This window comes from Fringilla coelebs (assembly GCF_963513975.1).
Source record: "Fringilla coelebs genome assembly, chromosome: 6".
Lineage (NCBI taxonomy): Eukaryota > Metazoa > Chordata > Aves > Passeriformes > Fringillidae > Fringilla > Fringilla coelebs.
In genome coordinates this window covers 38,987,999-39,015,166 of record NC_140034.1, presented here as the reverse complement: position 1 = coordinate 39,015,166, position 27,168 = coordinate 38,987,999, and the positions used below count along the sequence as shown (strand labels likewise).

The window sequence follows — 27,168 nt, the reverse complement described above, 5'->3', positions numbered from 1 at the left end:
CTTCATTTCCTTTCTTGTTAAACACATCGGGTGTGCTTGTGGCTTTATGAAATCTTTTCCCTAAAAAGGAACCCTGCATGCAGGATAGCTCTATCCTGCAGGTGTAATTTTCTGCCATTCTCAAATTAGCTGTTTATATTTTTCTTTATAGAAATGGGAGGTGAGATTAGCTCAGTTGGGTTAGAGCATGGTGCTAATTGCACCAAGGTTGTGGGTTCAATCCCCATACAGGCTGTTTACTTAAGAGTTGGGCTTGATCATCCTTGTGGTTCCCTTCCAACTCAGAATATACTGTGAATCTATTAACAAGTCAGCAAGCACCCAAAATTACCTAAATTTTGCATAGAGTGAGTGTCTCGTACCAAGCCTTCATGTCTCCCAGACCTAGGGCATGCTTTCACGGGGGGAAGTGCCGGAACCACTTCTGCACAGCAGAGTCCAAAATGTCTATTAACCTTTGGAGCTACAGAAGCATGCAAAGATGGGGTCTGAGCATCCTGATATAGAAGCTATGTAATGCTGAAAGTGCTGACAAAATAGAAGGGGGAGGATAAGCCTTCAAACCTACGGGTACAAGTGGTAACTGCATATACACTTCCAATCAATGCAATTTTGTGCCTATCAGCCTCTGGTTAATTCTTAGTGTTGGGATCCAAGATGTGCTCATAACCTGTTTTATAATTCTGTTCTTCTTTGTCTCTCCATTAGATGTCCTCATTGGGCAATTGAGCTCTATATTCTAAGGTCAGCTGAAAAATGTGAGATAAAAATTGTGTCTGGAAACGGTGTATGTTCTCATTCCCTGTCCATGGGCAGGGTTCCTTCCCTGACATGACCTTCCTAGTTGAGAAGTAGCTTTCTGGGAAACATTGCTATTGAGGGTCAATTAAGTTAATAGGGTAGTTTAGTGAAGGCTGTTCTTTGAATTCTGTTGATGCAACTATGTCAGCTAGGTAAGGAGAGAATTCTGCTCTTTCTGATGGTCCTAGGCTAATTATCTTGGACTAATCACAAAGCCATTAATAAGCATGTAATGGCACTATTCCTCACTAACAGCTCTTGCACCTCTGTTAGGAGAAGCATGTCACTGGGAGCCTCAGCAATACAAGGAATCCCATCACATTCAGCCTGGCCTGAAAGCAGTGTGGCATTGTGCTGTGTACTTCTTGAAGTTGTGCTGGTGAGGCATGAATTTGGGGAAAGTTTATGGTCTGTGTTAAGCACAAGTTTGTGAGACTGAGCTTCAGCTTCTCTGAGGTTCTCTGATCTCATTAATTCAAATGTAGGGAGCTTTCCCCTGTGGATGTCTTTCCCTCACTTTTAACATCGAAGTAAAAAGAATCCCAGATATCTCTGAAGTTGCCATGTGAAATGTGGTGCATAAAATTGGTCATAGAAGCTGTTGGAAAGATGTGGATGAAGGAAGGATAACTGAGCAACAGATGATAGCTAGTTTAATTTTTTTATAACTACCTGTTAATTTAAAAATGGGTTGAGGAGGTCTTGTATTAGTACAGTAATCTCAGTGAGGGAAATGATCCTCTAAGTATTTAAAGCCATTGTTGCTTTGTGGGTCAATTCAGGTTGATAATGAAAAGTTGAACGGGGAATGAAAGAGGATTATTCTAGTCAGCTGCTTGTTTGAGAGGAGCTGGTGCCACTTTCTTAAGACAGTGAAACACAGAATCTAGCAGTGATCTCTGCTGAAATATGTATCAGTTCAGCAGTTAATGCTAGGTATGGGACAATGCTGGCTAATAAAACTGATTCAGATTTTCTCTTTGGCTATTTTAGTATGACACAAGTGACATCTACAGAATTAATGTGGGTTTTTTAGGATTAAAAAAAGGAAAATAATTAGGTTATAAACTAATTTCTGTTACTGAGTTCTGGATGTAAGGAGCAAGTAGTGATGTGTGTCCCTGCTAACATATTTAAAACCTTATTCAGTGAAACGTTTCCTATAGATGCGGAAAAGAAGGAAGAGGAAAATTGTCCTCTATAGATTTATCTGTTTGTAATACATGAGGGGGACAATTTTTATATGGTTTACCTATTTTGTGTAGAGATTTGCGTACATTACTGCAAATGACAGGTGTGTTCTCTTCTGTTGTCAGGCAGGTTTGCATGAAACTATGTTTCACAAGGAAATGCTTATTATCCTTATTCTTCCATGAAGAAGCTTTGTCTGGCAATTATGTTAAACTTCTCTAACCACTCCACTGCACTCATTCCAGAGGTCAAATTCTGTAGGCTGTAGTATGAGTAACTCTCTGCCTGCATTTTATGAATGCATAATGTTTTCACCTGGCCTCACCTATTTAGTTTGACAGACAAGATACATTATTGAAGTTACCTGAAAATCTGAAAAGTCTTTTGAACATCCTGAGTGACGCTTTTGTCATGCATACAGGCAGAAAGGAGTGAGCATGTGTGAAGTGGGGAAATTCTTGTCTGGGGACCCTTGTATAAACTCCTTTATTTTGTTTGTGACTGTATGAAAGGCAGATGCCCCTGTGCTGTGCAAATATTTGACCTGTTGAAGTTGGCACAGCTTACCAAAGGCTTTGCTGTATTTTAGTCTGTTGGATGCACTGTGCACAAGTGACATGTGAAACCATCTTCCTTGGAACCATGTACCAGGGTCCAGGGACAGATCTGTGTCTTTCATTTTGTCAGGTCTTGTTTGAGGACTCTGGTCCCTCCTGCCTTGTTCTTGCTATGTGATGTGAACCCGGTCACATGTAGTACAGTGACTCCAGCTTATCTCGTTTCTCTTCAGTGTTGATGACCTTCTGGCCACATACAGCTCTCCTTACAGCAACTATGAAGAAAAACACCTACTCTGTTCCCTTTTGAATTTCTCTGACCTTATTTCCATATTGCTTTGCTGCCACAAGGGGGTAGTGTTGCTTCTGCGCCTTTCAGTCTCCTTTCCTAACCTGAAACTTTCCGAGTTCATGTTTGAAGGGTAGCATGGGGACCCTCCCCACTCCCAAACGGCTTATCTCTGTAGTTACCATACAATTGTATGTTCTTCAGTGTTTGGAGAAAGGCGTAAATGCAGGGATCCAGAAAGGAAATGGCTCTGTTACAGAATGCAAGCAAGGGAGGAGTTTATTCTTTTGGCTTTTGTAAGGGTTTGAAAGAGATGGATGTGGATCTAAGGTGAGGCAGGTATTTTGTCTTTCTGATATGTAAATGCTCATGACTTAGAGCTCTAAAAGACCTCTGCAACCTTGTAGAATTCGTCCGGACTTTTTGCTTACTGCCTACCAAGCCTATCTTTGTAGTCTCCCTTCTCAAAGGTTTTGTTTTCATTTTAATGGCTGTTCACCCCCTCGGAGGACTTTTGTAATATGGAGCTTGTTTTCTGGAGGATTGCTTGGCAGATGTTGGTTGGAGTCTGGGCAGTCACTTTTTCCCCAGGGCTCTGTTTATTCTCTTCTTCAAGTATGCCTTGTGCTATTACCTGAATTTTGGAGCTTTTCTATAAGGCAAAGAATATGTTTGGGAATTTTGTGTGTTGGTTTGGTTTTTTCCCTAGTGCAAATGGGTATGGTTTGCTCAATGCCTTGAGGGGATGCCTCTTCCTGCTCTAAGTTGTAGATACAGTGCTGACTTGTGATCGAATTGGGACCAGTCTATGGTTAAGGTAGATTGACAGGGTAGGAGCAACCCCATTCCTGCCCAACAGTGATCAGTGCTGTATATGACATGGAAAAGAGTACAGTCACTTTTGCAGCTTTTTTGCAGCTTTTGTTCCTGAGTTCATGCTGGCTGGCGGAGCCTGAGCTTCTTATGTGCAGCTCTGGTTTTTCGTGTAAATGACCAGGGCTGATCGGATCTCTGCATGTACTGAGTTCTGGTAGCTTTCTCACTGTGCAAAGCACTGAATGAAAGGGTATATGTCACTCACATCCTTGCTTTAGAAACGAAACAACCAGAACACTTCCTTGTCCCCTGCCATGGATACAGAATTGCCTGGGAAGGCACAGTTCTGTGACTGACATTTACCATCAAAATCAGAGAGGAGGGTAGTGCTACTCACTTTACTTTTTGGGGGAGAGGAACTAAAACAGGAGGGAATTACCTTATGTAAAGCTACAAATGTCTCTTATGGTGAAGGCAGAACACATACCTAGTGTATTCTGCCTTTTGTTCCATTCCTTACTTCTCAAAATCCTTGTAGTTGCTATTTTTTTCCTAATAGCTTACAGCAGTTGTGGCTTGCTTATTCAAGTCTTTAATTCAAGTCTTTAATATATATTGTGGCAGTGGTGTTGAGTTCACAGAGAAAGGGAGGAGAAGGGCACACCTGAGCTGTGGAGAAGAGACTGGCTCAGACTGCATATCTGTGGGAGCATGGCCTCTGCTAAATCTAAGTAAACCTACCCAACATAATTTTCTTGACTCTTTTTGTACAGACCCATTATTTGTGGAAGCCTTGCTAGCCTTGTGTCCTGCCATTTGTAGTTTGAGCTCAGTGTTTTGTTAAAGTTATGGTGTGTAGACCTTACGGGTGCTGTGGAAAGAAGAATTTTTCTGACAAGCCTTGTAGGCTCCATGTGCACTCTGATAGTTTTGGAAGAGTTTATGATGGGCTTGGTAAGAAATAATTCCAAAGATGTTTTGTTACTATTCTTGAAAATGGTGGTGATAGAGATAAGTAATATCTTAGCAGTTAGCAAGAGTATTGGGGTAAACAGAAGTTATAAATGGATTTGCCAGCAGAGAGAAGCGGTTTGGGTTTGTGCTTGGGAAGATGTGCTTGAGGAGAGAAAGCCAGAACTGTGTGATATGGGAATGATTTCTGTAAACGTTAGCCAGGACATGTTAGAATGAACAAAACCTAATTTGCTGTCTGTTGTGAGCATAAAGTGAAATGATAGTCTGAAGGTGACCAGGTGACTTGAGCATTCAAATATTATAATTAGCACTGTTTATGTGTGAGATGTGCAGGCTGTGGACAAACTTGGTGAGTATTGTTTGTTTGGCCTTTAGGAAAACTGGAAAATAAAACTAATTTGTATCATGAGACTGTAAACATAGTCTGAGATATAGGAGAAGCTGCCATGGTATCTAAATGGTCAGTTAATGCCTATGTGAGCTCTGAGGTAATTACAGTCACCCTTCCAGCTTTGTGGGTTTTTCCCTAGACCAAGCCTACTGTCTCTGTGTGGGCAGGAAAGATTGTTTTAGTTAAGCTCTAAAAGTTTGAGCTCTAGTATGTTGCTAGTTATGTGGAAAAGCAAGTGAAAGTGAAATTTCTTGCACAAATATTCCTTCCCCTGCCTTTGCTAGTTTCCTGATTTAAGAATAATGTAATGTTGCTAGAGCCCTATTCTTCTTCACTGAGAGTTGGTGAGCAAGAAGGATGATGCCTTGTGCTTTCCCTTCTTGCAGAAACTGATGGAGGTCACTCCCTGCTGCTGAGTTTCCCCCAGTGCTTTGGAAAGCTGGACATGTACCTGCAGCCTTCGCCAAACTTGCAGAAAGGCATAAGCTGCTGTTTCTTTTTCTTGGCCTGAATTTAAATATGCAGCAATGACTGTAGCAGACTAAAAGAAATTAATTTCCCCATGTTCCTCTTGTAGAAGCTTGACAAGGCAAACTAGTCAAGTATAGGAATAACTCCTTCTCAAATACCTTCACGGTATTTTCCCATTTGAACCACTGTCCTTATTCCACCCCTCTTCTTAGTCCAGGCACAGCAATGAGAAGTTCACCTATAAAAGAAATGGGTAAAGTTTGTTCCTCTGCAATCTCCAGGTAATAAAAACATCTTTCCCTACAAGTGTCTTTTCTGTGGGAACTGTTCTGGAGTTTCACCTACTGCAGTGTGGCAGCAAGGAAGCTTACTGAATTTGAATTGAAGTGATATTTTAGTGAGAATGGAAGAGGTATGTGCTTCCAAACTGGCTATTTTATTTTTGTTCTATTGACATCTAGAACTGGGTGGGGTTTTGGGGTTTTTTTGGAGGTGGTTTTGTGTGTGTGTGTATGGGTTTTTTTATTGGGTTGTGGGGGTTTTTTTTGTTTTTGTTATTTGTATGAGTAGGTGTTGATTGTTGTTTTTTTGGGCAGGTTTTTTTGTGGGGTTGTTTTTTTGAGGCATGCATATATAAGGACTGTAGACCAAATATCTTGAATAAACACAAATTGCTCAGAAGTTTAAAGACAGCTCACTTCAAACAGATAGCTATTTGAGGATACCATAAAACATACCAGTTCTCAGCTTTCATACAGAGAGGGAAGAAGTGTGAATAGCTCCCCGCTCTTGAAAGCCATCCTTTGTTAGGGTGTCTGTCTCCTCTGTTGTCTGTGCATACTTTCCCTGCAGCCACCTGATCCAGCTGCTGCAGGGTGGGCAGCATGTCCAGACAGGCTCACTTGACCAGGTACAGTTGCTCCTGTTTTTGTTCTTTTACCTATCCATCTTGAGTTCATGTAGTTGTATTCTATCTAGGGGATGATGCTCACCTTATGATTGATGGAGGTCTGTGATGTGCTTAAACTATCTAGCTGTGATTTTTAGAGCTTATAGTCAGCCTTCGGGTAAGTCACATTAAAACAGTGTCTAAGTTTCAATTTGGTTTTGGTTTTTGCCAAGAAACAAGTTTTGGGCAGGCTCTCAGACCTTCTGTTTCAGATTTGCTTGCTCATCTAAAAGCTCTCTGAAGCTTTCTTCACTGTGGGGAAGAGCTGGAGGTGTTGGCATTGTAGTGTGCCTTTTTATTGTAATACAACCCCGTAATTTTTAGATATGCATTCAATTTGCGTGTACTTCATGTGTGCACTCGCTCTTCATGCTCTTTAGAAATTCTCACGGTGTGGTGAGAATTTCTCACTGTCTGGGGACAAAGTGCCCATATCAAATTATTTGCTTCTTATTACAATAAGAATCTGGGCTGGAGAACTTGGAATAGGGCAGCATTCATCTAATTTGTGGGCCTGGAGCAAGAGGAGAGAGGGAGACCTGTGATCTGACTCAGTAATACAACTAACCAAAAGAGTGATGACTCTGGATTTCTCCAGTTGAGCTGTTCTGGTCTGTTGAATAGCTAACATGCATTTTAAACATTTTCCACATACATATTTAACTGATTGCACCAAATGGCTGTTTGTGTGATGATGTAAGTGACCTCCTCCCTTGCTCTTCTTGCGAGAGCACCTGCTGAAACTGAAGGCTGTAAATAAACAGGGTTCTTTATCTGCCAGGAAACTGACTCATTTTTCTGCTTGAAATGCATTAGTATGAAATCATTCCCCTGTCTTCCTGAAGTGGGAAAGCTGGACTAAGTGACTGAACTGCCCTGCCAGTCATTTGTTGACCTGACTTTGTTTTTACTCCAGTGTGAGCAAGAGCATTTTAAAGGAATTGCTTGATTTGTGATGAGACCTGTTTTCATAGCATTAGAAAGCTATGGAGATGGTATGGCTTCTGCCCCCTCAAGAAAGACACCTCCTCTTCAATTCCCTATGGAGAAACATGAGTCGTATGTAATTATCCCAGAAATTGACACAGATCTCTGTGTGTGGGTAAGCAGAGATTTCTGCTGTCCACAGAGTCTGTGGTGTTGGGAACTCCCAGAATGAGGAGAATTTGAAGGAGTCATACAGATGAAGGTAGGCAGAAGAGCCCTCAGAAGAGTAAAGCTGTGTGCAGGTTGAGGGAGTTCAGTGTGTTGGCTATGTTCTGGCCATGCTTTTATACCTTACAATAACTAGAAACCCATACTGTCTAGCTGAATTTCTGGTATAATGGCAAGTTGTTAAGGGTCTAGGTAGAGAAATGTGATGTCTCTCTTCAACTTGGTGCGGGTACCTGCCCCATCCTGAGCGCTGGTGTGAAACTGCCGCTTGTAGAGCAAAATAGCATGTGCAGTAGCTTGAACTGATTGTAATTTCTTTTCCCCTCCTGTCCATCAAGCTTTGCCCCTGCAAAATGGAAGTGCCAGATCTTTCATTGTTCTTTTCATGATGGACTTATTGCCAAAACTAATCAATGCTTCTTGCTGTAGCTGGTCTTGACCTTTTTAATGTCTGTCATAGATGTGTGTTCCCTCTTGCTTGTTGAAATGATGAACTAATCATTCCCCAGATGCTGTATGTTGAGGACCTCTCCATAATGCTCATTCATATTTTGCTCTGATGCATGGCCTTCTTCAGCAGGTGAAGTAATAGATTAACAGTGCAGCCTGAGTCTTCTTAAAAGAATCTGTCACTTTCTGTAAAGCAACCCACTTTCCCTGTGATGAGCTCTAAAGTTGCTGTGTAGTTCTTGCAGTAGAAGGTGTTAAATGGAAATTGGAGTTCCTAGTCCAAGAGGAGAGGTTCAGTAACAGCACAATTCATCATGTGGTATTACTTTCTAGTTACATTGAAGTAGCTTTAAAGGGTTAATTAACCATGTTTTTTTCTTGAAACTCTGCTCCCCATCTTCTAATTGGGAGGCACTCAATACCCAGTGCTCATTTCTGCTGTTCAAACTCTTACTGACACTTCCTTGTTTTGTGTAATTGTGCACTTTTTCTATGCGCTGCTTCCCATGTTGGCTGAAGACCTTATGTGCTGTCTCTTTTCTGACAGAGAAAACCCGTTTGTTTTCTACAGGATTCTTGCCCAGAATCAGTGAAGGGGAAGCAATCACTTTCTGTGATAAATTCTGCCTTATATGAGACCTACTCCTCTGAACAACTCTGCACCTCCAGCTGGGAAGGATGTCTTCTTCTCTGTCCCTAGTTGCACCTTCAGAGTTAACATAAGTTCTTTCCCACAAGCAGGCCAAAGTGTTCTACAAAGGCTGGAAGTTGTCTCTGATCACATATTGCATCTTTGGTTTCCCAAAAAAAAGGAAATATCTTGCAAAGGCTTCTCATTGTATGGAATAGCTTAAAAAAAAAAGGTGTTGGAAAGGATGCCTAACAGGGTTTGGATAGAAAGACAGCCACCAATTCTAGTTCCTCACTGAGGATGTGTTGTTTGGCACAGATGTGAACAAGAGGATGGAGGAGCTCACTCTTAACTGTAACAGTGACTGTTGAGGTTTTAATGAGTAGTGATATTTTCAGGTCATTTTTCTCTTGCAGATGGTTAGAACTATCTTAAGAAAAGCTTGATCCTTTTGTTTGACTGTATTTTCTCTCTTAATCGTCTGTTTCTGACCTGTCTTAATCTGGTGTTGAAGCCGGGCTAAATATGTCTAACCATAACCATGTAAAAGCTGAAGCAGTCTAGAAATGTTAGCTTAGAGGTATCAGAGCAGATTATGTTAAGAACTTAATTTTAGAACTCATTTTTTCAGGCAATCTTTAGAACTGCATACTGATTGCTTTTTTATTTTAAGCTTGAATATGAAACTGGCGAAGAGCAATAGTGTTTTTCTCTTTGACAAGGACTACAAAACTTTTATGGAAAATGAAGCTATGGAACAAAATACTTGATGGTTTCTGCTTACGTGATTTCAATTTGCTTTTTGAAAGTAGGCAACACAATACAGATGTCTGAAATAATTTTTTCCTGTTCCTCTGAGAAAAGGGAAAGAACGAATATCCAAGCCAGTGCATTTGTTTTTTTGAGATTTTTATTTAAAATAATTTTCTAGTGCTCTATCAAGGCTATAATTGATCTCCAGGAATGAATTTTGTTCGTTAACAGTTAATTGAGTTCAAGGTTTGAGGGAAGGTATTGGTGTTATTGGACACTGAAGAACATTCAACTGTTTTCATGCTTTAGCTTTCTTATTATCTTTAGGTTACACATTGCCTGGCTGTAAGAGGAAGATGATTGAAGGGAATCTAGTTTTAAACTGTTGCTATTCTTTACCTTCTTATGAGAAACCACAGGAGCACATTCACAGGGATGTGTGCTCAGGGGAACTGAGAGCTGGCTGTTAAGTTGGAGGGCTGAAAAAGGGATGTAATATGTAGTGTGATAATTTTCACCTCCACATGGGCAGTATGCAATATAAAAGTCTTTTCAGGGAAGACATAAAGCCAGGGGAGGAAAATCAGAGGCTGCCAAGAGTCATCAATATACTTTTCCTTCAAAGGATAACTAGGAATTTTCTGTTTAAAGCTCTGCTCGGATCTGAAGGCTGGGAGTAGGGGAGGGGTAGGTGTGATTGCTGTCCTTAGAGTGCTTCATTTTACTGGTTTGCCCTGGTTGTTGGTGTAGAGCAGCTTAGGAGGAAGGCAGCTGACTGAACACCTCTTTGATTCTAAGGAAACAACCTCAGTGCTGTTTGTTAACACCTCCCTTTTTGGGGAAGAAAACCCTTCCCTCAGTGTCTCTTGGAGTAGCATTACTAGTAACGCTCATGCTGTGACAGCAAATCTAAGATGTGGTGTAGGGCTGCATATCCTTAGAAACTATTACTGAAAAGTTAAATTTGCTACAGTTAAGTATCTTATCAAAGCCTGCTGAAATGAATCGCTCTGTCCCAAAAGGCTTTGGTGGTGATGCTCATCCCCATGGGGAGAATGGGGGTATAGTCCAAAGGCTGATGTGCTATGAGGAGTTTGCTTCATGACCTTTTTCCTCTTGAACTGCAGCTTCTGGCATTCAGTTTAATTCCTGAAACTTATCCCTTTTCTGCTTATAATGTCTTGTATCTGTGCACTCTTTCTCTCTCCCTTGTCTATAGGTGTCCTCTAACTTGAAGTCTGCTTCCTTTACCCCCTTGCTAGTGATTGCTGCAGACCTGAGTTAAGACAGCAAGTGTAAGTTCCAGAGCTGTTGATGTCTGACAGAAGAGGAGCCTGATCTTAATCAGAGAGTTGAGATTTCAGTGCTGCTGAACAGAGCCAATTTGTATCCTGTAGTAGTTTTAATAAAAAAAAAATAAACCCAACAAAAACTACAATCCCCCTCCTTCTAATTTAGCAAGCTGGAACAGAAGCATCTTTCAGGGTGAGCAGAGTTAATTTTCATCATTTGCAGGATTGACTGACAACCTGGAGGATGATAATGGGTGATTTTTTTTTCCTGGTAAGCGGGGGAAGAGAGTAGAAATTGCAGTTTCTCTGCTAATTGTACTTTATATGTCACTTGTGACAATTTCATATTGTCTAGACAGAGATAGTGGAGCAATTGCTTCCATAGAATCTAGTGTTAGCCTGATACATATCTGGATAGCAGAAATGGGGGATGTGGGAGAGGAGGAGGTTGCTGTAAGCTGCAGAAGGGATTCAGGAGTCAAGCATGATCTGCTGAAATGTTTCAAAAGGAGATACAAGTAATACCCATTTCTGTTCTCTCTTTTCATGCTTCTCTGTTGAAAACTTAAACGTTTAGTGGCTAACACTTTACAGCAACAGCGCTACTTCTCTTCATCCGCGGATTATGTTTGTCCTCTTTAGCAAATTGCTCCCAGCCTTACATTTACTGTGGTAGGATATTGGACTACCTTACTCTTTGGCTTTACTGAAAACAAATAGTCTGTGTCTCTTTTGGGATTTCGGGTGCCAGAAGCTATGAGTGTGACACCAAAGACTTGGTAGAATGCAGCATGACTTACTTTAAGAGCATTTATCTGCACCTTCCTGAGGGACAGTAGGTTACATTACCAGTGACACAGATGAGACACTTTGATGATTATATCAGTGTATCTATTATTGAGCCCATTTGACAGTACTAAATGCATTTGGATTTGTAACTTTGGGACTCAAGGGCTAAGTCTAGAATGAGTTAGTTAAAAATGGATTTTATTTGTGCTTAGTACTCTCAGTACAGGTATTGTTATTCTTTGGAGCATTAAGCAGAGATGGTCTGTCTGGATCTCTTGAGCTTGCTTGTTGCCTTCTGTTGGATTTTTTGCCTGTTATGTGTATTTATATCTCTCTGTTCATTGCTCTGTGATCTGAGAGGGCACAGTTGTAGGATAATTAACTACTAATCAGACTTAAAATCACCTCTGGCTTTTAGCAGTTACTGTTAACTGAATTAATTATCTTTGTCCACATGATCTGAATGTGGCCCTAGTATGTGGCCTGTGTGCCTCAATGTGAGGTAGTACAGGAGCTGGATTTGTTCTTGGCTTGGAAGGCTCTACTGGAAAGGCCATCTTGTCTGAGACCATTCAACTCTGACAGTGCAAGCTCAGAGGGGGTTCTGGGGAATGTATTTAATGGAGTGTTTGTAATACTGTTCCTTACAACCCGTAACTACTGGTCTTCCAAGGGAGCCCTGTGGGTGAAGGAGATGCTCCTGCTGTAGCAGCTTCTGTTGCTGCATAGGTTGGAGTTGCAGCCTGTTCAGGTAATGTCACAGGGCTCTTGAAGCCTGGAGGAAGTCTCTTTACCTGGACACTTGGCCATCCTGTGGCTCAGGCAACTGTTGGTTACTAAGGTAACCTGTACCTGTTCTCATCTGAGGTGCCAAGTACCTGCTATAGTAAGACTCTTCAAATATATATTTCAAGGATCTGTTGCAGTGTAGTGGTGAGAATTACAGATTCCTGAAAGTGCTGTTCCAAAGCCAAGCAGAGGGTCTCCTGGCAGACCCACACCAAGTTAGAGTGATGTGTGCCCTGCTCCTGCACCCTTGTGGTGTCCTCTGCTTAGTATAGGTTTTGATTTCTTTCAGCATAGCTGCTGGATGCTTTCTGAAGGTGATGCCTCAAAGTCAATTATCTTCTTAGGCAGTTCCCAGTTTTTCTAAAGGTGAGAAGACAAATATGGGTGGAGAATACCAGAAAACTTTCTAATAGTGTTTGCTAGGCTGTGCAGCATGTACTGGTCATCTTCCCTTGTGGCTTTGATTTTACTGTGTCACTTAGTGGACAGATACTGAAGGGCTGGTAAAGGAGATGGAATATGTAGTGTGTAGGCATCAAGACTTTACAGTGGTGAGTTTGATGATTGTGTGTACATATTATCAGAACACCATAGGCATTGCTCACATTAGGAGGAAGCTGCTGCTTCTGTTTCAGGTTGTGACCCTGTTAGACTCTGCATGCTCTGAAAGCTTTTTCTCCTTGGCTAAGTCCAGTGATGAGGCAGGATGTTCCAGTAGGGTGGCAGTCTTGGCATATCCAAGTTGCATGCAAAATGCTGGTTTTGGAGCAGCTTAGAAAAGCAGATTTCTCAAAAGCATGTTGGTATTGAAGTGGCAGTAACCTAGTCTCAGAGCCAGTGGTTTAGAAGGGACCAGCTGCCTGTGTAGATAGAATATCCCTTCTGCTAACTGTAATCTGTCCACCTTTCCCCTAGAAGGAATTAAAGCAGTTTATATGTGATGCAAGTAATAGGTATACCTGTATACCTCACAGGTATAGGACTTCAGGTATACCTCATAAACACTGTTCATTCTGGATTGGCTGCTTTTTGCACATATGTAGTTGGAGCAGAAGGAAGGGTTTGGTAAGACAGAATTAAAGTATAAGGACTTTTTGGGTAACCAAGGGATTCATAATATCTGGCAGTATTGAATGTTAGAGCTTTTCAATAACCGAGGAACCAGGAGAATTAATTAAACTAAAAGTTTAAGAGATTTAATAAGTGTTCTTGAATAAGACAAATGGTTGCCAAACAACTTTGCTAGAAAGGACAGGATTTCTTGCCTTATGCATAGTCCCAGTGCTTTGCAGCAAGTTTCTCAAGCTGACACACACCTTTCCAACTGGGAAGCTGAAGCAATCTCTCACTGTCTTTTTGTAGTCTAGATCTATAATGTAGATTGAAGTAATTTTTTTTTTTAACTGCTGGAAGACAGTAAACATTTTTCTTGAGATCCTGATGGGTAGGCTTCTGCTAGGAAAAAAGACGTCTCATTTGCAATTCTGCTGTCTTTATGTGGCTAGAAATGGGAGATTGGGTGTGGATTTTATCTGGTCCTTCTTCCTGCTTCCTGGCTGGATGCTGGCTGTCCTGCACTGCAAAGGCTAATGGATTATTGTGAGTGTGGGGCTAAAGATTCATATCTTTCTCAACAGCTGTGTGTGTGAGTGAGTAGAACAGATGTGGTGTTGGACCTCTTTGACTTTCAAACCACAACTACTTTCATTAAGTTACAGACTAGAAAACAAAATTTAGCAGGAGTTCTGAGGTAGAAAGACTTGAAAGGGAACTCAGCAATCTTATAAACATCAAAGTTGTTTTTTCCCCTTGCTGTGGAAAAAACAACTCTCCTGCTCCAAATCATCTCTCTTGTGTTAATTTAATGGCTGCAACAGTCCATGAATCAGTCTTGAAACAGTGCTGTCCTCTGGTTTATGACAGAAGCTAGACAGAGGTGCACGTAGAAGCCAGGGTGGGGGACATGTTCCTGCTATATACCTTTGATTCTGCTGCCTTCATGACTCAGTCTCACTTCTCATATATTCAGGCTGTCTGGCTGCATTTGCATACATTTATTTCTTGGGTGAATATTTGGTATCTCTCCCTGTGGCTGATTACAATACAGAGGAAAAGAACATTTATCATTTTTGTAGTTTTGTAGAAAACCTCTCTTTCAGAGCCTGAGACTAAGATTCAAGATACTACTATGGATAGACACCAGTGGTGCCCTTAAAGTCCACATGTTAACATGTGTGTTCTTTATCCCCTGCTCCCTGGCCCATTCCATTTGTAGCCGCCTCTGAGTAGGTAAGAATCTGACAGATGGCCAATGCAGTGGTAGTGTTTATGGACCTAATACATTGGGATTTGTCTCCAGAGAAGTGACATCTACATCTTTCTCTTGGAACCTGGAAGCGGCTATGGGACCTCTCTTCTTCCTTACCTGATGTGTTCTTTCTCCTGTGCAATGAGAATATAAAACTTTGAATACCTGTGTGGTGAATACACTTATGCCATCAGTGAGTGGTTCTGTATGTTGCAGAATTCTCTGCACTAGTGATAGAAATAGTCTTAAGAGGTTTCAGAAAGTAGGTCATATATAGGTGGGATGTTCCTGAATGGTCTTTGATGATGTAATTTGTTTTTCCTTTCTAGGAGGTTGCTGGAGTCTTCTCTCATTTCATTATCTCGCTATGATGGAGCAGGATCCCGGGAACATCCAATCTACCCAGATCCAGCCAGGTAAGATCTAAATGCAGTCTAAAGGCATTTAAGTTTTACATGCGAAAGCATAACTTCAGTATAACTCACTGAAACCTCTGGCAATGGTTCTAATATTGGGCTTATCTCCTTCTTAATGATTTGCCCTGGGGAAAGAGCAAAACAAGCGAGCAGATGCTGTTAAGTCTGGGGGAAGTGAGGAAAACAGGAAGGAATTACTGTAGAAGTAAACACGTAAGAATTCATTAAATCATTTGGGATAGAGAACACTAGGTGGCAAACAGGTCCAACAGTAAATAGGCTGTATCAATATATTAAAAGTCTCTTTTGAAGAAAAATGAATTAAAAAACAAATAGTGTCAAATGCAGTAAAGGGAATTAGGAGCTAGTGTGAGCAGACAACGTGCTTAGAAGCATGAATTGCATAAATGTATCTGTACAAGAGAGAGCATAGCCAGAAGGTTATGTATATTTAACTAAGAACAAAATACTGACAATTATTTTTGAAAAGTCATGAATCATTGACATTAGGCATAGAAACACCTGTAGTGCTGCTTAATCTTCAAAAGAGGTGGGAGTGTTTCAGAGGACTAGCAAAAGCAAATGTGGCAGTTATCAAAAATGGAAAGAAATGATCTTTGCAGTTTCTATTTAGTGTATTAAGAAAGCAACAGATGGGATAATGTGACCCAAAGACTCTGTCAGAAGAAATGATAGAATCGTGAACCGCTAACGGCTTTGGAAACTTTCAAAGAATAAATCATGACAAATAAGCTTTCTTTAGATGGGTTTAGGAAAGCTATGAATGAGGAAATTCAGTAAGTGTAAAACATATCTGATTTAGCCTTTTGGGGAACCTCTTGCATAGCTGTGTGAATTGAAGGCTACTAGGATTTATCATAAAGAAGAGTACAGGAATACCACTGAAAATTAAAACTTGAGTTGCTGAAGGAGGCTTGTTGTGCTGTGAGGTTTGATGGGGCGCGTTGTTTTCTTCATCATTAACCACAACATCTGCATTTTCATACAGATAATACTCTTAAGGACAAGTTCTGAAGTAAAAGGCTGTTTTGCAAACTGGCCAAATGGTATAATTGTGTTGGTAAATAACTCCTTGCTAACTGTCTCTGTAGATAAAGCCTTGTAGAGGTAAAATCTTATATCTGGCTTTTTTCCATTTATTGTGAAGAAAGTTGCCTTGTAAAGTTAATTCAAAGGCTTAGGAATGATGTAAACAAAACTGTAGTGAAGTGAAAGTAAGGTGGAGTGTGCTGCCTGTACATAAGATTCTTGGGAAACCAGCCTAGGTGACTGCTGGAGGTCTTGACAACTGCATGTCAGAAATGCTGATAAATGTAAAGGCTTCTAAATGGCAGTTGGCTAAATGGCAGGGAAAGGGATTGATTTACCTGGAAACAGGAAAATTATATTTTACAAAATGTTAATTTAAAGCTATTATTACATTCAGGTTAATTTTTAAGTGCCAAAAATTGCTTTATTGTTGGAAGTGCACCATTCCTTGTTTCTGGAATGTTTCTGCTTGTCCAAAACAAGCAGATTGCTAGAGCAGAGATTTTAAGATCTCATTCTAGCTGTCTGGGAGCTTCCTTTTAAAAGAGAAAAGGAGGGCCTGCCTAGGTATCTGAATTTTGTTTTCCCCTTTTGTAAATGTCTCCTGTGATGAAGCTCAATAAAATGTATTAAAATGGATCAATACCTGAGTCATTTCCTAGCATAAGGGGCATGGTCAAAAATATTTTTCTACTTGAAACCGTTTTAGAACTGATGCAGTGCCCATCATGTAACAATTCAAGTGGTTTTAGGTTGTGGTAGAAGCTATAGTAGCTTGAATTTATAAAAAGCTTTGGAAGAAAAGTCCAGTTTTGAAACTCTTCTAAGAGGGTTAATTTGTTCTGGTTAATATCACTGTCCTTTTTGGAGGATGAGATTCATGGAGGCATGATTAGTACCAGGTAGAAGTTTGAGTGGGATAGGATTAGAGTCTTCCTCCATAAACCTTACTGGTGTACTGGGCTAGTAGGATATTTTTAACTGTCCCTTTAACTAGCTGGAAATTTGAATAGTGATTAAAAGGAGTGTTACTGCATTTTGAAGGGTTTCTTTGTAGCATCATAAGTTCCAAATGTAAAGTTATGTCTCTGAGAAGTTAAATAACAAGGTGGAAAAGTGAAACAAAGGTGAAATAAACACATCTGTATCTATTAATAAACATCTATATGTGTCTCTGTGTGTTTATGTGTTTTAAATATATATTAAATATATAGACCTCCTTAAGACCACACTGTCTCCAATGGAGTCTTTTTTTAAAGAGTACATAAGCTGCATGATCTGAAAAATTTATTTTTGGAGCGTGTGTATGTATTAGTTTTGTTTCTGCATTTACTGTCTGTACTGGTGCTACATTTGAATAACCTAGGTCAGCAGTGAGGCAGGGAGAATATTTTTTAAAGTTCCCTCAGATTTAGAATGAATATTTTGATGTAGACTGCAGCAGTATTTTTAGTGGCCTTGCTGAACTTCACTAAGGTCAGCTTGGCTGTTCTGTCATTCTCCACAGTTTCCATATGTACTGGGCTCAGAAAATAATCTGCAGAAGAATTAAATCAGGCTGTCATCAAAGAACACCTACAATAATGGTTTTTTAAATAGAAATACTCAATAAGAATTATATATTCTCCCAGACTCTATATACATATATATATATGCGCATATATATGTATGTATGTATGTATGTATGTATGTATGTATGTATGTATGTATGTATAAAGCATCACAGGGTGTTCGTTGGATATATCTCTAGAAAAAAATCTAAGCAGCTAGAAGGTATTTTATTCCTTACACCTTTCTCTGTGTATATCAGACTTAAGACTCTTGTGTTGTCTTCGGAGATCTTTTTCACAGTCTATTCAGGGCACATACCGTGTGCTGTCAGGAAGCTGAATTTGACATCTTGTCACCAGTTATGGCCACTCTTTATTGCCTATTCTTTCTTCTAACAGGCATCACCATGTTTTTTCTTCTGGTGTCCTGCATAATTTTAGAAGACTGCTAAACTCATTCTTCATATTCTTCTGTAAAATTCTCCCTTGGTGTGATATTAGGGAAAAGTTTCAGTGGTTACACTGCTGCACTGCTGCGACCACTGTTCATGTTTTCCAGTATTTGCCTTGTTCCCATGTTTCTTTTTTTTCTCTCTGTACATATTTTGATGTCGATTTTTTTTTTTGAGGCATGCATAAAGGCATTGGCTTATGGAAAAGCCCAGAGAAGAGAGCAGCTCCTCATTTATTCAAGTGCATCTGTAATGCCTTGCTTTTTTGTATTTGTCCTATTAAGTCTTACAGGGAGTAGAGAAGTGATGTGTTTGTCCAGCAAAGCCTTCTTCTTTATGTAAGCATGAACAGGTTTAACTCATTAAATAGTGCATAAAAGATTCAGGAAGAATCAAGCTGAGTGTATTGTTCCTCTTACCCTTTTGATGCTTATTGGCTTAAGTTCTAACACCCCTGAACCTGTAATCTGTCTCCTAAACTTGTCCTCCGCCCAAATTAGAATTCAAGTCTAACCAAATAAGGCTAATGAAATGATAAATCAAGCGTCTGAGGTGTCTGGATTTTAACACTGAGTAAGTGTGTGACAGAAAACGTGTGAGGAGCTGTGGATATACACAGGGTGGGAAAAGAGAGTATGTGTTCACCTGTCTCAAGAGAGTAATACTGGTGTGTGATAGCTGATGCAAACAAATGCTAGGTTATGCATGAGAGAGAATTAAGAGTTAATTACAGAGGAAAGGTTTCCTTTCAGGTGGGATGCAAGGCTTTTAAAGCTCCACTTAACATATACCTAGTGGATCTGATAAAATTGCCACTATATAAAATCCCTACCGTTTAGATTACAAAGTAGTTAAAGATATGAAACTTTTTTATCCTGCTTGATATTCCACGGTACTCCCTAACTACCATCAAAACAGCAGCACCTTCCTTCAGTGTTTATTTGAGCAGTGCTGCTCTTTGGCATTGCAGGCAGAATTCACATTGAGACTGGGCTTGGTTCTTATAAGTGATGCTTGCTGAGCATACTAGAGTGAACTGGTAATAAATGAATCAGTGAGCTCCAGAGAGTAGTGAGAAACAAATTTCTCTCTTCTGTGGATGAGCTTTTTGTCTGTAGGTGCTGTGTGGTGCTTCTGTTTGCAAAGGGGTCATGTGGGAGTGTAGCATATAAAGGAAAAATTACTTTTCTTCGCTTTCTGTATTTAATCTATCTTACGGATAAAATCCATACAACCTTGTGATAGGCTGTTACTGGCCTGGCACTTGCAGTTCAAAAGGAAAACTAGGACTGGCTGTCATTCTATACTTATGTAATGAGTATTTGTGTATCTTTTTCTTGCTCAGGTTGTCTCCTGCTGCATATTATGCCCAGAGGATGATCCAGTATCTTTCCCGGAGGGACAGTATTCGACAACGCTCTATGCGATATCAGCAAAACCGTCTCCGCTCTTCCTCCTCCTCTGCTTCCACTTCAGAGAATTCAAGCCCATCTGTGGAGGGAAATGATCTGGAATTTGAAGATTTTGAGTAAGTGTGTGTGCTGCCTAGCCCTCTTGCTTGCCACTGTTGTCCCTGCTTTCTGGTTCCCTATTGTTTATCAATCAAAGGCACCTTAGGCTTCTTGTAGGAACAGGTTAATTAATTCAATCAATAATTAGAGCACTGATTGCTCAAAACAGGTCTTGTAATTTCTGTTATGAAAATTAAAGATGTTGTAGGCTACCTTCAACACATTAGGTATCTCAACCACATTTAGAAGACTGGTTAAATAAAGAAAATGAGAAACTTTTTCTCCAGTGGAACAGATGGGGAACCAAGAGTTTTACTAGAGTTGTCAAATCTTGAGACAGAACAAGAGTCACTAAGAGGCTTTGCAAGACTTAGTTCTTTGGTCTGAGGCTATAGAAGACAGACAAACATGTCCCGTAGCTTTTTCTTGCTCTATCTCTGTTGCTCAAATTAGATGACATTCCTGGAATTGAGGTTTTTTGACTTGGTTTGTGATTTTTTAAAAATTTGGTGATTGTGAATCTGTGTTAAGGTTTCTTTTTCTGTAAGGAGATAAAAAGGCCTCTTGTGTTAAAGCGAGGAATGGATCTGCAGCCAAACCTTAGAAGAATATTCCTGTTAGCCATTGCATTTCCTTCTGTAGGGTTCTGCTGACGAACTTTTAAAATTTGTTCTCCATCATCTGCTTTTGGACTTCCAGTAATATGCAGTGTAATCCCAGCAAGAAGTTTATTGCAAACCCTTTCTAATAAATGTAAGAGTATGGTAGTATATTCCTTAGATGGCATGTAGACCAAAAGCACAGGAATTTAGATTAAAATCTATTCTAGCAGCAAAAAGACTATAACCTTTTTAGACTGTCTTCAGTAATTTTCTTTTAAATATGGGGTTTTTCCTGAGTAGCCTTAAGTATTTCACTGAATTTTCTCCCATTTGTGTATACTGCAATTGAAACAGGATAATTCTGAGCATGGTTGTAGAAGTAGTCTATGGTTATACTGTAGTATAGTAGGGTGGTGTGTTTGATGGGAGCTGTGAACTCCTCAAAAAATCTGGGTTGTTATGTTGCAGCTGCCGGCAAAGGATGCTGTCAACTTCCCTACTATTTTAATTTGCACATTCACTTGCTGCAGTGGCACATACTTGAGATGACATGTTATTAAAGTTCCATGTCCTTTGTTTAAGGATGAAATCCCTTTCTGAAGGACACTAGTCACACTAGCTACTCCCAAAAGCAAGATACTAATCCCTTTCAAACTTTCAAGTGGTGGTAGACTATTTTTTTCTTAGAAAGTTTTACTGTGAAGCTGTCATTTCCACGCTCCAGCAATTGAATATTCTGAAGTACAGGGTCAGAGAATTGTCTTTCCCTCTCATTGTGGCTTTGTTTGTGTAAAATGTAAATGAGGGCAGATAAGCTGTTAGGCAGTGACTCTTCTGCATTTTCTCAAGCGTCCTTGTGGTCTGGAAGAGCAGAAATACAGTGACTGCTGGGCCTGTTTTTGTGAAGTGGGTGCATTGCAAGTATAGACCTTCCTGTTTCCATTATTCCATTCTGTTTGTCTGGGGCAGCTTGTTCTGCTGGAGAAGTAAAAGATGGTATGTTCTTTGTTCACAGAGCCAGGCAAATGCCTGTAGAGAAGTGTGTTCCCCTGCAGATAATGTTCACACAGTAAGAGCACCCAGTCAGGGAAGCAATTCAATCAGCCATACTAAGGTTGTCTTTCATTTCATACTGAGCAAAAAGAAGTGTTTATTCCTTAAAGTGCAGTGCCTGAATTTGTTGGTTGAATATTTCATATCAAATTCTGGTCTGTGCATTTAAGACCTGCTGTCTTTTTACTTCTCTGCTTCATTATTTCTCTTGGCTGATTAGAGAGGGCTGCTGTGCGGGGGTCCTTAGAGCTGGAACTTCTCGTGACTCATTTGATTTCTTCTGCTGAGACTTCACAATTAAATGTCTTACAGAGTTCTTGCTGCTCCTTTTGGCTCCTGTATCCCTCCTTCCTTGCTTGTTCACCTGTGCAGTCATGTATTGCTTAATGGATGATTTTTCTTGTTGTGGTTTAGATGCTCTGACTTCCCTTTGTCTCCAGATATGATATAGGAAGGGGTGTTGCTGATGTGAGCTAGCTGTCTGCAGCTCATGCTTTTGTCCTGAAATACAGGGAACTTTTGTTTCCATAAAAGCCAGAAAATTGCCTTGCTACTTTATCTTTCTAATCTGGCTAATATAATTGATAAGTAATACCTTTGTTCCACAGAGATAAAGAGAAGGATGTAAGGGACATTAAACACCAGTACATTTTACTGTGCATAGAGCACTGGGCAAGGAATGAATCCTGTGCTTGTGCAGGATGCCTGGGAGACAAGCCTTCCTCTGCTTTCCTATTTTTTGGGATTCAGAGATTTTTTTCTCTTCCAAAATCCATTTTGTCCTTTTTTTTCAATTTTCTTTACCTAATGGCCTAGTAAGGGAAGAACTGGGTCTATGTACTGTTTGTGTGCTTATGGCCTCCAAATTTAAGTTAAATCCTCTCCTGTGTCTCAGTCAAGGGTGAATTCATTCATAAATACAGTAAGAGTGCCCAGTCAGGGAAGCTCTTACTGTATTCATTCATAAATACATTTAGTTTGTGATGACAATAGAAGTAGTGTTGGTATAAGAATCTGAAGTAGTGTTTTTTAATAGGTGTTAGTAGTATCCTTCTTTTACACCAGCTTTTATGGACAGTAGAGGAGGAGGGAGACACACTATACCTGTGTTTTTCAGTCTAATAAGATGTTCTTTCTCTACATGTGCTCCCTGTGTTTAACCTGTCACTGTTGTCATCTTACTGCTTATTGAATGCAACTGTCAACTGTAAACTTAGTCATGTCTACATAAAAGAATTTAATACAGTTTCTAATGTATATACAGATTGTAATATTAGGTTATTGCCAGATAGATTGATATGAGTGGGTTTTAAGGTTAGCTTTAGTAGAATCCTAAGCTAAAATGAAATGACTTCCTGAGTTGTGGAATAAGAACCTCTGAATGAAGAATTACATCATTTTAGTCTTCCAGCATGACTGGTAAAAATAAATTCTTTATAGACAAATTATACATGTTGAACTTTCTGATTTCAAATAGCTCATGTTTGCATCACATAGTAAATTGAGATTTTTAAAGCTAAACTATTTTGACTTTTTCAAGGATTTTGATTTGGTCTCTTCTATATACTTCCTTTAGTCTAAAACAGCTTTCTCATGTTGAAGACTGTGGGTGATGCTTCTAGGACTCCTTAGATAGTGCAGTCTCTGTTATTTCATTTGTAATTCTGAATTTGTCCCCATAATAAGAATGTGAAGGTGTTTCTGGAGGTGAATTTTGGCCATCTATGTCCCTTTTTGTCTGAAGTAACTATGGGAACAAATACAGAAATAGAGGTTTGTTTCATCTGTCAGACTGAAAAGCAGATATATAGGACAGTGTACCAGCTCTTAAAGCCTGAGTCAAACCCTTCACTACAGTTCAAAAAAGGTTTTCAAGCTAAGGCTGAAAGGTGTGACTGTGGCTGACTCCTCTGTCTACTTTTGAGAGTGGGCTGCCTGACAGAATATAGATAAGAAGGAGCTTGGAGATTACACTATTTTCATGTCTCCAGCTTTTCCCTGTTCTGTTTTATTCCTTCTCCTTCCCTGTAGGAGGGTTTGTGCTGGCATGCGCTCAGTTGTGCCATTGTCACAGGCTAGGATGGTCTTTATTGTGTCTCTATAACAAGATGGGTTTTACTTCACAGGTCTGAAGTCTTGTTTTAGTGCTTCATCTGTTTAATTTCTTTTGAGACAACACAAGCATCCAGACAGAAAATACGAGAACTGTAGGCACTGTTTTACTGAGACACTAATGGACCTTCTAGTTTTGTTGGAAGCAGGCTCTTGCTTTGCGAAGATGATTAATCACTTAGGGAAAGCTTACAAGATTCAGAGTGATGTTATTTGGCTTTGTTTGACACTTTAAAATCCTTTTGTTTAAGGTATGTTCTGGACCAAGAGTTGTGGTTTCTTGAATGGGCATCTTGAAAGGGTCTCCTCATAAGTGTGTGAAATACATGAGTATCCATCAGACTTGCTTCCTGCCATTTTTAGTTGGTTTATTGACTCAGTCTTGGCAAGAACTGCCAAATCGAAGATCTTCCAACAGCTTCTTGTCTTGAAAGGTTCTAAGATCACAACCTGCCAGCCAACTGCCACTGTATTAAAGCTGCAAGTCTTACTTCCAGTGTCTTGTATGTAATTTTCATTCATTTTGGAGAATAGCGTGGTAGATTCTTTTTGACTTCTTTTATAGGTGAAATGTTTGGTTTGGGAGTCTGGTTTATGTTATAGTTAGTGCTCCACTTCCAGCTGGCATTCTGGTTTAACTTTCTGTGTTGAGAAGAAAAGTGCGTGTCTGATTAGACATTTGTGTGAGATATCCAGGCAATCACCCTTCTTTTGGAAATTCTTCATTTAAAGTATATTTTGTTGTTAGCTTCTTTAGGAACCTTGACTGGGGCACTGATACTTGACAATATTAATTAGTAACTGTCTGGATGCAATCATGTCTGAACTAACATAAAGCACTGTCATAGAAAAGAGAAGACAATGGCTTTGGCAATGTGGTTACTAAGTGGTGTGGATTTGGGTAGAAGGTTGGGTTTTGGATTCCATTCTCTGTATTGCTCCTCAAGTGGAATGGTAGAAGTGAGTTTAGAGCAGGGATTTGTATGTCATGGTGAGAGTAAGCATGTGGTTTGCTTGATGGCTGACACAGAAAGATTTTGGAAAGTTTGAGTGAAGGGAGATATTGGAGATTGCCAATTGAAATAACCTCTGAAATAACTTCTTCCTTACCCTTGTGACAGAAGTCCATGTGTGTGTTTAAATCCAGTCTCTGCCTTTTCAGTCTGATTGTGTATCACTGTTTGCTAGAGACACAGTGCAATGGGAGTAGCCCGTAGCAGTGCAATCAATTCACTGTGCACCTTCTGTCTTCCCTTAGCACACCAACTACTAAGAGCACATGGGTAGAACTTGGACTCTTTTTGTAAAGTCTTGGTCTTTACTGCCCTCCTTTACAGCTGTCCACCGTGCACTCATTTATTTCAGGGGTTTTTTTTCCTATCTGGCAACTTTCATTTTCTGCAAAAGAAACTTCTTCAAATAGTAGCCAGGTTTTCTTGTCAAGAGAGAGGAGAGATTGGAACTATTGAAGCTTTTTTGTGACACTTTAAATAAGTGTAGAGCTTTTGATCTACAACTCCAGAATGCTGAGACAAGCTCTATCATTGTGGAGAGAGAAGCATGAGGAATCCCAGAGGTAAAGAAAGAAGTTTACTTTGTTGAGGGTCTGTAGGTTGATGGTATGCCAACTGTTAAGATCTCATAGGACATCATGAAGGTGGATAGAGTGATGACTAGATCAGTGGTTGTTGTAGAGATAGTGGTATCATATCCAAACTACTCGATTTCTAAAAGCAAGTAGGGTGGGGTTTTTCATTTTTCTTCTTGCCATCCTGATGTTTACATCTGAAGTTAACAAAAGACATATAGGAGATGTGAGAATCTTGATAGGCTCTTCATATCATTCAAGTGCTGATGGAAATGGATTTTTAGGGTCCATGACAAGTCAGTATACTGCAGAAAATGTAGCCTTTTTTCTTGGAAATCTTAGATGGGACAGTTTGTTATCTGTCTTTCTTGAGCATCTACAAATAATGTTCTTGCTAGCAATTTGCTATTTGAATTCACATAAAGCAGGATTGCTATTTGTTTCTTTCTTCTCAGAGCTCCTTTATCTGTTTTTGTGGTTTTTTCATCTGCCTTTGTTTCTTCCCTCACATGGCACTACATCATTACTTTTGATGAAAATGAGCCTTTACAAAACTGGCTTTCAAAGCAGATGCAAATATGTGTAACTTGGTGGTCACTTTCTGGGTTTTTTTCTTCTCTGCTAGAGGTTTCTGAAGCAGTTACCATTGGGTTGTCACTTCCAGATACACAGCAACTTATGTGAACTATAGTCATCATCTTAAACACAATTTCAGGCTAAGACAGTTACAGGTGCTGGATGAATGGGAGTGATACTGAACCTACTCTTTGAACTTAATTTTTCAAGGATTAGATAGGGTGTTAGCTTGCCTTGTGATCTACTCATAGTAGCCTGCAGCTTCGCTTTCCTTATTCTTTTAATCTTTTATCTTTTGTGACAGTCTTCTATATTACCCTTATCTTGGTCATAATGTCTAGTAATGGTGTGTCGATGCAGTGAACAGGCAATAACTGTTTCCTCCAGCAGTACTGCAGGATTTTGCTAACCTCTCCAACAAAATGTTGCTTTACCATTAAGTCACATCCCAGCAAGGCAAGTGTCTTCATATCAGGGCAGTGAAAGAATGTATGCCTTTAGAAAGGCGGCAGTTGCCAGAAGAGTGCCCATCATACTCTATACTGTTGGTTGCTTGAGTCCATAGAAACAGTTTGATGTCAAGATGATACTTCTGAATTTTTCTGACAAATCTAAACTCTGTCTATTGTTTTCCTTTTCCTTTTATTTTGTGTCTGTGCAACTCAGAAGTCAAACTAGGTCACGTGGCAGGTGAAGTCCGCTGTTAATGAGAGTAATTAGGAAGCAAGCTGTTACTGGTTTGTAGCTGGCCATGCAAGCAGGTAGTGGTCTGCATTCTTGAAGCCCATAGGTCTAACAGATTAGCATTGCTTTGAAGTTACGGTTTCAATTCTGTTTCCTTTGCAAGCATAACAGTGCAATATATATTTTTAAAAAGAGACAAAAGTTGATGCTTCTCTAGCTTTGTCTGGCTGCTGATGTTTCTGCTTTCTAATGATTCACTGTAGCTATGAAGTGTATCAGTCTTATTCTAAAACAGCATCATCAATTTGCGAGCCCACCACACAGTGAGGTGATTAAAATAGAAATAACTGGATCATGTGCCTAGAAAAGAGTGACTGCTTCATTCTAGTTTCAAATCAGTCTTTCTCTGAAGCAGTTAACCCTTGGCATTTTACAGGCAAATGCTGCTATTTCTCTTGACCTCTCATATGTGATACTTTTCTGAAACACTTGATCTTCTGAAGTGCCATTTTTAATCTTGTAAATATATTTTTCCCTGAACAGTGCTCTGAGAGGTAATCAAGGTTGGGGGGGTTTGTTTCTCTTCGGTCAGCAAAGCCATTAGTAACTCAGCAGTCTTCTATTTTATAGGAAGTTTTAGTTGATAAATAGATGCACATTTTCTCTGGTGGTTCTTTCAAAAAGTTCCTAGTGAGAGACTGGCATTTCAGCCTTCAGAAGAATGCAGAATGATGGAAAGGCTTGAGTGACTTGTCTAACTTCTTTATCAATTACTGTGTTAAAAATCTATTCTAGTTCCTGTCTCTCCAGCTGACCACCATCACTCTTTGTAGTTTCTCTACTATTTTTATTCTTCAGTTGGTTTTGGCTTCCAATCTTACTCTTGTGACTTCACTCCACAATCATACATTTAGTTCCCGGAAAGTCTTTTTGTGTAACAAATGCTTTTTTTTCTCGTTTTTCTGGT

General features: G+C 39.8%; 1 protein-coding gene across 1 annotated transcript in view; it reads left to right on the top strand.

Moving 5' to 3' along the window:
• Positions 1-27,168, top strand: part of AMBRA1 (autophagy and beclin 1 regulator 1) — a 127,274-nt gene that overhangs the window by 17,565 nt on the left and 82,541 nt on the right. Inside the window, exons 8-9 of the mRNA XM_084207267.1 lie at positions 14,937-15,023; positions 19,421-19,603. Of these exons, the coding sequence (XP_084063393.1) occupies positions 14,937-15,023; positions 19,421-19,603 (270 nt within the window). The remainder of the gene's footprint in view (positions 1-14,936; positions 15,024-19,420; positions 19,604-27,168) is intronic.